Raw genomic sequence first — 14,146 nt, forward strand, 5'->3', positions numbered from 1 at the left:
TTCTGAAAGGAAAATCTTAATAGTTGCCATGTCAAGCTCCCATCACAGAAGCAGAGAATGTCTTGGGTTGAATTGTCATCTAGTTCCAGCCCCTCTGTCATGGTGCTTGTTCTAAGTATATGGAATTCTGTATCTTAGCAGCTTGACCCAGAGTGGGTAGATTGGCAGCCTTCAGGAATCAGAGATAAATGATACAAGGCACAAGTCCAAGTATGCAAAGTGTGAATAGCCACAAGTACACAACTAGATTTGGAGAGTTTGGCACATCATGGTCCCAGCTCTTCTTTGATGTTATCAAATGGAGTAGCCACACTGCTATTTTTTGTGCACTCACAAAATGGAGCTGGAAGCCAAATTGTCTCTTTAAAAACAGGTGTATGAAAAAAAGAGATATTATTAACTAAAAGATGGGCAGGCAACTCAGCAATACCAGAGAGAGATAGATAACATAATTCATGCTCCTGCAAACATTTCATTCTTTATCTAAACAAAGGGCAGCACCTCCAAACCCTATACTTCATCTCTAGATTGGTTGCTGTGAGATAAAAAAATGGTTTTATATTCTCAGTTACTATTTATTTTATATGCAGTATTTTTCTCATCATTTGGATGTCAAACTGCTCTTTGTCAGGTGTGCAGTATGTACAACTTTCCCCCTTTGCTCAGAACCATTCATAATTCATGGCCTGGATTTGACTAACTGTATCTCTCATGAATTTACAAATAAGTGAAATTTCTTATACTCTAGTGGCTCCTTGTGGAGTTGCCTTTTTCAGTCTGAACTGCTCATGATTCACTGTTTGTTTAAGGGGTTTTTCTTCTAACTTTGCTATAATGCATATAGAAGCTTTGATTCTTAAGTAAATAGCTAGGAAAAATGACCCAAATATTTGAAGACAGAAGTTCTTTATAAGGTAGTTCAGCAGTTTCATGATATACATTTTCAAACTGATTTGTTGCTTGGGGCTTTGCCTGACTTTTTATTCATTATGTGTTAACCCATTAAAAAATGTGCGAAACTGAAATCGTCCAAAATTTAAATTACAGATGTATGGAGCACTTGCACTTATTAAGCTGGCCTGACTCACCTTAATAGAATAGAGCTGTTCTACCAAAGTTGCATGACTATCTCTTTGCAGCCCTGCTGCTTTGTTTCTATAAACATATCCCCATCCCCTTTTGCCTCTTTCTGCAACACACATGAAAAAACATGAAAATATTCTTTCACAGAATAGAAAGCAAACCTTTCAGAAATGGATAATTACTCATTTAGAGAGTTAAACCAACATGCAATACTTGAAATTTTTGAAAGTAATGAAATATTTTGGCTCCAGAGTCGCGTGTACAATCATTACATTTGTCTACTGAAATTTTGAAAAAAGATGCTCCACTTCGTTGTACTGGAAGGCACAGATATTTATCTGTGTGCAGAGTTGCAGCTCCTGAAGACTCCCCATGGAAAAGATCCCATGGGTGATGGAGAGCACTATGGCTGCTCTTACCAGCCACAGGAAGGACTGGCATAGGGACAGATTAGAGGCAAACATTTTGCTGTTCAAATGGTTCTCTGGATTAAGGAATCAAATGAAGCTGAGATAATAGATCTGGGCTGGTGATTGCACTTTGCTGGTTTGGCTGTTGGGCAGTGAGTCAAGGAGCACAGGTTGGGAACTGGGCACTGCTGCTCTCACACAAAGATCATTGGCTAATTGATTACACAGAGAACAGTTCATAAAGATGAAGAAAAACCAGCTTGTTGCATTAATTGACAAATGTGTTTTGGCTGAGGCAGAGGATTGTTAGCAAGTTAGTAGGAAAAGGGGATGATGTTTTACTTGAGGTGCTTGAATGCCACCCCAATGCAGTGATTTCCTTTTGCTCTTATTCCAGAATTTCCAGACTGAAAATTAACAAGCCATTAAAAGAACAGAAGCAAAACTCCTTATAGATATTAAATAACTGTATTTCTTATTTCTGGCATGATAGAGAAGATGCAGCCTGATTCTGGTCACAGGGTGCATCTGATTGATGGCAATAGAGCATTTGTAACTGCAGCTGATATGGGGGCTGTGTTGTAAACATAAGTTTAATTTATCACAAATTGCTCTTAAACATCACAATTAAAGTTCTCAAATTAGTGCCCTGTAAACTAATTATAATTTATGTGTTTTGAACTTTTTTTCTATTAAATATGCACTCCAGGCACTCGTGGTGCATAGGTGCTGAGGAAATGCAGATCAATGTCTGAAGCACTAGGACACTCTAGTGATGAGTACTACTGAACTGTGGGCAAGGAAAATAATCATTCTGTCTTCAAATTAGGATTTAAATGGGCTGATGACACTGAGCAAGGAGAAGAAAACATATTCATTAGTTTATGCTATTGCTTTTTGTACTGAGTCACGTGGAGATGTCATGAAAAACTGTATTAATTCATTGTGCATTTTTTCATCATGTATGTGGAAAAGAAGCCAGTCAAGGTTGTGCGTGCAAATTTGAATTCTGATGTTTCCTGACTGCCAGCACTTGCCTTTTCAGTCTTCAATCTTCACACACACACACACATATATATAAACATAGAGAGTAGCAACCAGAATTTCCAGTGACTCTTTGATGCACATGTTCAGTTTGAGGTCTGAGCATCATCTGGGGGCAGCAGAAGACAGGAGGAATTGGATGTGGGTTTATTCTTCTCTCTGTGGACTTTACCCTCCTTTAAAGCCTCAAGGGAAAAACGAGAGGTTTTCTGTTCTTTAGGTTATAATAAATTCAAAAACAAGTATTGAGGGGATTGCAAATGCTAATGCAAAGCACATAAGGTGAGTTTAACTAGAACTAATAGAGTTTTAAAAATTTAAAATCAGAACTGCTATTTCATGTAGGCATTTTCATTTCTTCCATTAAATACATAAATTAAGCCACATTTTTCATGCCATATCAGAGTGGAGGATTACCTGAAATATGTTGCTTTTAGAATCAATTGGGTTGGAAAAGACTTCTGAGATTATCAGATTGAGCCTATTACCAAACACCACCATGTCATTCCACTGGGAATTCCATGGAGTGGAATGGCATGTCATTTCCAATATGGAAATAGAATTTCATGTCATTCCATGTCATTCCATTTCCATATTTCCACATGGAACTAAGTGTCACATCCAGTCTTTTCTTAAACACCTCCAGGGGCTGTGAAGGTAGGACTGGCAAAAGGGGATGCTCCTGAAAGTTTAGGATTGCTTACTTGGTAATGTGGCTTGTTACAGGTTAGTTCAAAACATGAGCTCAAATCTTAAAGTGTGCCTGTATTCTCTTAGTAAAGCATTTTATCTTCTGCAAATTTAATAATATATTGCAAAATTTACCCCAAACCGTGCTGTCAAAGTTGTTACTGACAATCTTTCTTCTTTCTACAGATAACGACTGAGGAGAATGGCATCTGCAAACCAAAGTGTCCATTCATAAATGCCTTATTAGGAATATGGTGCTGATTTTTTTGTCATACATTCTATTGATCACAAGAAAAACAGAGGATTAATTAAATTTGTTTTTCTTACTGCAACAAGATAAAACACACTTTAGAGATTAACTGTAAACTTGTTCTTATTAGTGCCCAAAAGCAGATCAATAATGCATCTCTATTTCTTCCTGTACTTTGTTATTAATCACAAATTATGGCCACACACACCAAATGTTATTAAAATAGTTAACTTTCAAAATCAGCAATAGACTTTTGCTAATTGATTTTATTGTCTTTGATGTTTGGTTTTGCAGCTTGTTTTGATATTGACCTTTAAATCTCTCCCCTGAATCATCTGGATTATTCTTTTCTGTCGTGTTCTTTTCTCTCACCTTCCTTTTTCTGCATTTCTTTGTGAGATTTTTGTGAGATTATTCCAGGAAGAATCCCATGGTATGTGATTTCATTGTAAAGGCAGGAAAGCCAAAGCTGTTTGAAATGAAAGAAGCAATTCCACAGGGAATGGTTAAGCCATGCTACCAACATCCTGCTGTTAAAAACTTGTTTAGGACTCACTGTTTTATTTTTATAACATAATCAAAAGCGATATATTTTCAAGATTGAATCAATCAATAACAAAATAATAAAGTAAGCATTTCCAAGCAGGGGCTTCAGATCACTTGTAGTCAAATCATGAGGCTTTTTTCTGATATTTCTCTGAGCTGTTTAATTATTTATGGAATTGTCTTTCTTGACTTACCTTTTTTACTACTGACAGAAATTTAGGTGAGCATTAAGGCATATTACCTAAGTGCTGCTGGAACCAACACATCTGGAACGTCTGTCATTTGGGCCCCATGGCAAATGGAGATGGACACATCCCAGGTGAGCAAGCGCCATACCTTCCCCTCTTTTGCTCTGTGTCACACAAATTTCTGTTTTCTTTGCTTCAGATGCTCTCACCAACTCATGCTAAGCAAGGAGTAGAGACAGGAGATTGCAGAAGATCAATGACAAGGATTTGAGCATTCCTTGGAATATGAGAGACTGATTGATATCTGGGGCTCTGGATTCACTGCAGCCACAGCCGCAGCCCAGGGATGCTCTCAAGCTGACCCACTTCACTGTGAAAATAAATCTTCCGTTCTAACAGACAATTAACACATTCCAGGAGCTTTGAATTTGAGGAAAATGCATCGTAAGAGCCTTCTCTCTATTTCTGCTCTGTTAAAAGGGAACACAGAGTGAATTCTAGTGAGCAGAAACACTGTGGAGACTCTCCTTGCTGGTGGTGACAGCTCCAGAGCAGAATTTCAGAGCTTGCCAAGTGAAACAGGGACAATTCTGAGGAACCTGAGTTATCTTCAGTGTAGTGACACCAAAACACATTGCCTCCACAGGAGCAGAACTGGATATTTTGGTAGAGGAGCAGCACTTGATTCTCCAAAGTGTCATAGTCTGTGCAATGAAATATCAGTATCAGAACTGATCTTAAATGAGTGCCAATAGTTAAATGTTAAATAGTTATTGTTAAATATTTTTTATTTAACATTATGATAAATACAATAAATAAAATAAATACATATATTTTATTTAACATTAGAAACGCTGCTGTTTCAAGGCAACTCTAATTATTTCAGCTTGTATGCTTTCTGTTAAGTAGTTTTTGTGTCCTCTCAAATCAAATTAATGCACAAGACCAAATAAGCCACTGATGGCCCAAAGGATTCTATTCTAAATAAAACATGGGGTATTTACATTTAGTAATATAAATAGTAAATTACTGTTGTGTAAAGCTGGCAGTGTAAGAGCAAGTTTCTAGGCTAATAAAAAAATTCTAAGGCAAGAAAATAAATGAACTAGGAAGTTCTTTTTAGAAAATTACCTTTTCTCTTTACTCATATTAAATACATAGACACACAAAAATGTCCTTTAAAATAATTTGCCTAAAAATGAAATTCTGATTTCTTAGTTTTTCATTTCTGTCTTTTTCAAAACTGAATGTCTTCATGATACAAAAATGAGAGAGAAGTGTCTTTAATGGGGTAAGTATGATTGAGATATATGGAAAAAAATCAAACGTATGTTTGCTCAAACACATATTGGAAAAGATATTTTACGTACATAATTTTTAAATTTATTTCATTTTCAGTTTATTTAAAATGAGCCAAAAAATTAGAGTTTTGTCTCAGATTATTATTATATTTTTAAAAATATTATTATATTTTATTTGTTTTTATTATTATATTTTATAATTATATCACAGTAGGACACAAAATAAAATTACACAGACACTGGAACTCCAAGGTAAGAAGAAGGGAAGTTCACTTTCTGACTCCAACATTTATGGACCTTCAAAAGTGACACATGCATGTATGTGCCAAGCAACATCTTTTATACACGCATTCATCATATATATACACACACAATATATACATATATATATATAAATACATACATATATATATATGTATATATGTATATATGTATATTTGTATATGCATATATACACATACACATTATATATTGCACATCACATGCATCACAGTTCATCTGGTGGTTCCTCTATGCAGGGTAAGCTCTTTGTGCTTTATTGACTCTATGATCAGACATAATTCCACAGAAAAACACAACTGAGAGGAAAGTTGACCTTGCCTTCACTTGAATCAATGTTAATTCCACAAAGCAACATTTACCAAAAAAAAAAAAAAAAAAAAAATTGGAATTTTATAGATTAAAAATTGAAAGAGTTTTGTTGATTGTTACCTTGAAGAAAATAATTATGTTCTCCTCACAAACTCTTTTAGTGCAGGCCCATTGGTGGCACCTAGCCAGTGTTGGCACACTCAATGGATTATACAATACAAACTCTAATTAAATGGCAACATTCCAATATTAACAATGCAATACTTTATCTTTTATATGCTTTCTCATCATTCATGTTCTGCGTCCAAGCATCACTTCTGAAGAGGGTGCAAGGGAAGATGCTGAGGGCAGCTAAGGTGTGTGGGTGTCCCTGTGGCCCTGGCACAGAATGTGTCACACACAGGGCTGGGTGCCACAGAATGTGACAACTTCTGACCCCGCCTTGGCCTCAGGACAGGGTGACCACATATTTAGGACCTTGTACTCATGTTTTTTTCTCCTCACTGTACCTTCATTTCAAACCATTCTATGATTCTCTGTGAAAACGTGAGGAATTTTGTCAGCTCTTCTGTAAGCTTTTCCTCAAGTTTCCTTTATTTCCTGTCATTTCTAGATTATCCATGTATTTTATGTCTGACTATGAGTCTGTTTCAAATTTATTCTTTACCTACTTTCTTATACATTAGAGCCTGCCACAGGTTAAACTGTTGCTAAAAATGTAATTTTGTATTGTTTTCTAACCTCTCACCTGTGGTGTTTGAAAGAAACTCTTTCACCTGAACCAAAAATTGCAAGGATTGTATGTTTCTAATATTAAAATTTTACCAAGGAGACATTTGCCAACAATAGTTTTGAACATGAATTCCTGAACATGGCAGATTTTGTCTAAGCACTTGACTCAGTATAATTAAGCACACAGGATCTGTAGTGGCTCATAAGCAGACAGAAAATACTTTTGATTTTTGCTGTGCTTGGGGTTACAGCTGAGTGAGGAGACATCCAGCAAAGCTAAAATAGCAACATGAGACACACTAGCTGGATAGAGAGGACATCCATAGATAACTAATTAAAATATCTGATTGCATTTCTAGGTCCTTTACTCTTAAATCTCCCAGCACAATGAAAATTATGAATGCAAAAGACACAAATTTCAAATAGGTACAAAAGCAGCTGCTGTTGAGTAGTTAATCTAGACTTATACCAGCCTTTAAACCACTTCACAGCTTATCATGAAAGGAACAAAGCATTTCATCTCTCAGAGGCAGCAACTGAGACTGTGATGTTATCTTTCTTACTGTACAGCTTTGAACTGTGACATTTATTCTGACTTTCACCCTCATTCCTATTCCTAGCTTCATGCTGAAAGAGAATTTAATTCGTATTTGCAGATATTCTTTTGTAACTTTTATCCAACCTTTACCTTGAGGCTTTTCTTTTTCCCCTTAGGCAAGTTTTTTTTTAAATTTGATCAATTGAATTTCATGATCACTTTTGAAAGTAAAGAACATTTTATGATAGCTTTATCTCTGCAACAAAGAGGATGTGTTAACAGAAGGGATACCACTGAGGGACATCCAAATATTTTAAGACTTGTCAATTTGGCTGATGCTGTCTGTATGGAATCATTTGAGGACATGAAGATGAACATCTGAGATGTTATTCCAGCCCATCTAAACGCAAAGTTTCCCAACAATTTAAATGGAGCCTGAATTCCACCCCTTCCTTTTACTTGCCTCCTTGAAAAGATAACCAAGCAATAAATAAAAATGTGAGGAACAATTCAACTTTTTTTTTTTTTTAACATATTAAGTGAGCAGCGAGTAGCAGATGGGGAGCAGAACAGAAATTGGTGACCAGACCAAACCATGAGGTGACTGTGACCATGGTCTGATTGACAAACAGGGGGATTTGAGCTTCTGAGATTTCCAAAAGGGGAGCACAACACCACACATGTGCAACAGGCCTGCAGAGCAAGCCTCTGAACCTCTGCAGAAGAGAAACCTGTGAGAAGAAAGGGCACAGCCCAGAAGAGGTACATTTTAGCAATGCTACTTTATAGAAGTGAAGTGGCAAGAGAAAAACATAAACCTATTTACCAAGAAGAAATATGGGGGTTTAGATGAGGGGTCATGTCCCCTCAACTCTCCTTTTTCCCAAAGCAGACAGAGCTGCTGATGCTTGTCTTTGAAGATGCCAATTATTTTCTCCGTTTCCCCCTTCTTCCTTCTCTGTCATGTTCCTGATAATTGCTTCCTGCATTTTCACATGAGTAGCAGTCTAAAGAAGTAAAAACCTTAGGACCTATCATGCTCCTTCTTCCTCCCAAAAGAATGGGTTCTTCTGCTCTGCCATTGAAAGAGGAAGTGAAGGAGACTTTAGAAGCAGAGAGCTAAAATAAGAAAGTGGAGATTCCTTGAGCAATGTTGCACTCATAGGCAATTGTCAGGTCCTTACTGAGGTGTAGCTGGCTGAACAGTGCAATGTCTAATGCCTGGATTAAAGTCTCTCCTTTGTTCTACATAATTCAAAGGTCTCAAGCTAAGACAAAAACCCCTACCTATATTTAACAAAAGGAAATGATTTAAATAATTCCAGGATGGAGAACCTGTAAGATTCTGAAAATTAAGAAGAATTGATTTTTATTTAGTTTGTATTTTCTGAGCTGTAAATACAGCAGTAATTTTGAAGCCCCTACTTGTCCTACTTTTGAATCTTTCAGGTGAGAAGCACTGGGCCTGTTGCTGCTGTGGTCAGTGTTCTGAAGCCTTTTGCTCAGTTTGATGTTTCTGCATTATTCTACTTGGTGAAAGAAAATTATTGAAAAGCAAAAATTTTATTAGAAAAATACTTACTATGTAATATAGTGTTTCTTAATGTTACTGATTGCTGTGGGGTTTATCTAAAAATGGATGGGAGGTAGTATGTTTCAGTTAAGGAGCCTTGTTGGATAATCGAGAAAAGGAAAAATTTCGCAAACAGCAATGCATACCTTTTAATTTTCTTTCATCTGTGCCATCTTATTTGCTAACACACATTAATCTGTCTTTCCTGGGTTCACTGCATCTCTCACTCTGATCCTCCTTGCACACCTATGCCAGCCATCCTCCTGGGAGCACAAACATCTGGGGACAGGTCCCTCTCCCACCACAGGGCTGGAGCAAGAACAGAAAATGTGAAAGTTTGGGTGTGGAGCAGAGCTCCCAGCTGAGAAACTCTCTCCATGTCAGTAGCAGAATTTGCTCTGCAGTCACTATAAATGTAGTCATCTACATTAAAACACATCTAAAAATTACAAGAAACTCTAGTGGTCCTTTTTATATAAAAGGATAAATAGAGCATTTTATTAACACTTTTTGCAGCAACAAAAGTGACACAGTCCACATCTTTTTCATTAAACACAGCAAAAGCTATGGTCACGTTTTACATCACTTTGAGGCACAAAGCAAAATACTTCTTTTCTTAAGGTCAAGGTATGATTTGCATTTTAAAAAAAGGAGAAAAAACAATCCTCAAGTTGTATATTGCGGTAGCAGGGTTTCCAATCACTAGCACAATACAATGAACAGACCAGGAATCCAGAATGGATTATTACATACAATAATATTCATTGGATTGAATTAAGAAATGGATCATTGTTGTCATTTTAGAGTATTAAGAAGTGGTCTGGCGTTGCTAACTCCAGTTGGTTCAGTTTGGTTCAATCCCAACAACCCCAAGTATATACAACAAGCTAAATGTAGGTTAATATATCATCTAGAAGGTTATGCACTTCATAATGCATTGCACTTATTGCTTGGTACACTAATGTTGCAGTCACTGTTGAGTTATGCTCAAAGGACAAGCGTGATGCTTGTTGGCTTCTTTCAACCCAACACTAGTTATTTACCACTTTGGTTTAGTGTGAGACCTTATGTTACTCATATTCAGTGTCCATTATTATTATTATTAGGTTTGATTGAAAGACAAATACATCTTTTATTTCAGGGATTTCTAAAATAATGACATTTTCTATAATTACAGTATCTTCAATAAACATATCTATGTATACAACTGTGGCACAATGTGTAAAAATATGAAAGCTATTAAGGGAAGAATAAGGGTTAAATTATTCTCTGTTTCTTCTATTGGTTTCAAAATATCCTGCAAAACAAATGCATCTTTTTTATAGGGCTATTTGCTCATAGTAAACTTCTCTTTGGAATTTTGTAAAATACTATATTCTTTTCTATGTTATATTGGGGTATTTTTTCTCTTTTTAAAGACACCAGTACAAATTCAGAATATACTGCAAAGAATAGAATAATAAAGCTTGTATTTTGATAAAGGGATTTACCAGGCTGCCTGAAAAGTCAGACTCAATACTTTATACTGTTTTTATATTAGTTGATAAATGCAGGGAAGAACACGACAACGTCTATATTTTCATGACATTCTGTAAAGGATAGAAATAAAGATTTGTGCCCAAAACATTCAGTATAAAACTCCTAAATAATTCCTTTATTTATCACAGATTAGCCTGCAGCATGTAATCACCAGAAACATACAATATGCCCTATTTGTTCTTTAGGCTTGATACAATTACCAGCAAGGGAACTGGATCAATCCTCATCAACGCCTGGGACTCAGTCTTTCTTCCTCAAGAAAGCTCTTGTCCTGGGCTAAACACACAACTCCCACATTGCACTGAGTAAATGTGTGTCTTTAACACAGCCTCAATACAGTGTAACAAATATATAAGTGCATTTTTAATGATCAAGTAATTTTGGCTTTCTAAAAAGAGCATTAGATGTGCCAACTTGGTTGCTTAGTTGTGCTTTAATCTGTAATTATGAGTTTTAGCTCTTGTATGCTGTAAAGTATCTACTTGCCTCTATAGTTTTGACCAGTAAACCCTTAAAACTCTAATGTTTATAGAACAAATATAACTTAATGAAAGTGATAACATCACAACTCATACAGATTGCACTTTGATGTATTTTTTTTACAGTAAGACCTTCCTGTTTGATATGTGTTTACATGTTTATACCACATTTTATTTCTGTGTGCAAACAATCACAATGAATTTAATCACAAACACTACAAAATATACCAAATATTTAGGTTTGTTATGAATAATCTCTTTCCTTGTAGTTGTATGAGTCTTGTACTTCCTCTTGTACAAATTCCTCTTTTTTCTCCCAGCCATTAGGCCATCCACCATTGACCTGGGTCGTAGCACCGTAAGACTTGGTGGTACCATAATTTACATAATTCTGAGTAATGTCCCCTGTCTCCTCAGCAAGTTCATCTTCATGAATAAAGCCACATTTCTCTTCACTTGTCTGTTCAGGGTCCGCCCAGGGCTGTTTCTCTCCCGAAGCAAATATGCCATAGAAGATCACACCTCCATAGTGCACCAAAGCAGCAATGAGGAAGACATACTGCCATTCTTCGCGAGTCTGCAAAGAAGAAATTAGAGCAGAAATGAAGAAGACATACTGGCATTCTTCACAAATATGTAAAGAAGAAGTAAGAGCAGAAATGAGGAAGACATACTGCCAGTCTTCACGTGTCTGTAAAGAGGAAATTTGCCCAGCCAGAGTAGCTCATAGATTTACCTAATTCTTCTGAGCTGCAAGATTTAAATCAGGGATGAGGCTGTGAGAGCACATTCACGCATCCATTTCAGAAATATTTATATTCATCTTTCTGTGAAAAATTCATCAGCCCACAAAAGCATCAACCTAATGGGCTTACAGTGCAGCATGCCTCAAATTTGCATCCCTGGATGCAAGTCCCAGACTCCAGCAAGGATATCCTGGCAAGTTGTATCATAGAAAGGTCTTTCTCTTGAAACCAGTTGTACCAAACTGGAAGATTTGAGAATGGTATTTCCATTTACCTTGTTCTTTGTCATTGCTCCAACAATTATAGGGCAAACCATTCCAGACAGGGTCCCGACTCCATTAGAAATGCCCATTAAAATGCTAGCATACCTTGGGGCAATGTCTAAGTGGTTGACATTGAATCCTGCAATAGAAAGGTCAGTGAGTGTTCACACCAAGAGCAGAGCAGTGCTTCAGTGGAGAAAAGTGACATGACATTTTTGCTATAACATGTTTGGGCTGCTTAATTGCATTTCTTTATCTCTAAAAGACTTACAATACTTAAATACTCCTAGAGAGACTCTGGGTTTTCATTTTCTTTGAAGAAAATATTTTAAAGGGATAGCAGGTTAATTTTCTCCCAAAACTACAGAAGAAAACCCCAAAACCTCCCAGCAGTGTCTGTGTGGAGTAAAGAACTCAGAAGATATTTAGGCAAGGAAATAATTTGCATTTCACTGTCCTTTTCATGACCATTTCATGCTGTAAATAACATGTCTTTTCTTCTTCCTGTGTGTAACATGCTCTCTTCCTATTGCCCACATTTTTCTTTTTGTCACATAGACCAGCAGAAGGGAGTTATTTTCTATTCCTCAGTGTTAAATTGGAGGAAAAAAACAGTATCTATAACTGAATTACTAATTGATTTTGAAAGATATTTACTTGTTCTCTTGCATTTTCAGCAGCACAGCTCTGTTGAAAATATATGCAGCAACTATTTAAATAATCTAAAGAGACAGAATGAATTGTTCCCAAAATAAATACTTAAATAAGTGAACACAGAACCCAAACCTTTGGATACAGATGGTACAATGGAAAGGGCAGGCAGTGTGATGTGGTCAGCTTGGGGAAGGTGCAACACACTTCCCAAATTGTCCAAAAGAATAATGTGTGACATTAAGGACAGATTTGATTAGAGGAGATTTTGGATGTTTGGCACAAAATGAAAGAGAGCCTGTTTGGGACATAAGGAGCCAGCATGGGAGAGGATACTAAAATCACAGTGGGAAAACAAGGAAGGCCAGGTGACTTGGGAATGGGAATGGGAAAGGCAAAGGGTTGATGAATCAGCAGGAAAGGGCAATAGCTGAACTTTAATTCAGAAAACAAATCCTAGTAGTTAGGCCCCAAAATAATATAATGCTAACAGGCCCCAAATTAATAAAATAATACAGTATTAACAAAGAAATAACCAGTATACAGTGGGAAAAAACCCAAATTTCTATTTAAACAAAGATGTGTAAATTTAGGGTATTATGTAATACCAGTCCATTTGTCTTCTATGTTTGATTTCAAGAAAAATCTGTGATGTACATTAGCACCTTACGGAGAAGAGAATCTAATTTACTGCAATGAACATGGAAAAGATTGAATTATTTGAACAGAAATAATCTAATATAAAATCTGTAATACCAAATGTACATTCCTTTATGATGACCATAAATAATATAAATAAATAATAGATATTTAAATATTATATATATATAAATATTATGTAGAGTTAAATAAATATATATTTAAATAAATTATGTCCTTTGGGAATTCCAGAGTGAGTGGGCTTTTAAATTACTATCCATGAATAAAAGCAAAGATAGATGTTTTGTCTCCCAAGATAAAATATTTAAGCGTTAATAATAATAGAACCTTACCAGATATGGCAAATCCACTAAAGCCTACAGCAAGCACTAGGAATGAAATAGCCACTCCTTTGCTGTGTGAATATCCCACCACGAGAAGGAGAGTTGCTTCCATACCAAAACCTGGTGAAATATTAAATAAAACCAGACATGGAGTTACATTCCCTCTCAAACACTGCAGGCCTTAGATTAGAATGCCATGATGTTTCATAGGAACACAAATAAAACACTGCCTCAGAGTGGGATACAATCAGGTATTTCTTTCATCTCTAAAAAACTCACGTTCTACCTTTCTCAAATAATACTTATTTTACTCTTTATATGCTAATTTATTGTCACTTTCTGTCATTTGTAAGATGAAAATAAATACTTGTGATGTGGTTGGGCCATTCCAGTCGGCTCTCATGGGTAACCTGAGTGTGAATTTTCCAGCCCTTGCCACAGCTAAAGAGGCTTTGGCACCTCAGAAATCAAGGCTGAAATCTCAGGTATCTGTCTGGGCTCTCTCAGTGCAGAGGGTGTTTAAATTAGGAGCTAAAGCT

The 14,146-nt window shown here is 36.3% G+C and overlaps 1 protein-coding gene across 1 annotated transcript in view; it reads right to left on the reverse strand.

Moving 5' to 3' along the window:
- Window positions 1–9,386: 9,386 nt before the first annotated feature.
- Window positions 9,387–14,146, reverse strand: part of SLC17A6 (solute carrier family 17 member 6) — a 30,901-nt gene continuing 26,141 nt past the window's right edge. Inside the window, exons 10-12 of the mRNA XM_063158148.1 lie at window positions 13,617–13,727; window positions 11,985–12,112; window positions 9,387–11,541 (exon numbers count right to left, since the gene is read on the reverse strand). Coding sequence (XP_063014218.1) covers window positions 11,209–11,541; window positions 11,985–12,112; window positions 13,617–13,727 — 572 coding nt within the window. The 3' untranslated portion in view covers window positions 9,387–11,208. The remainder of the gene's footprint in view (window positions 11,542–11,984; window positions 12,113–13,616; window positions 13,728–14,146) is intronic.

The sequence above is a fragment of the Melospiza melodia genome, chromosome 6 (genome assembly GCF_035770615.1).
Source record: "Melospiza melodia melodia isolate bMelMel2 chromosome 6, bMelMel2.pri, whole genome shotgun sequence".
Taxonomy (NCBI): Eukaryota; Metazoa; Chordata; class Aves; order Passeriformes; family Passerellidae; genus Melospiza; species Melospiza melodia.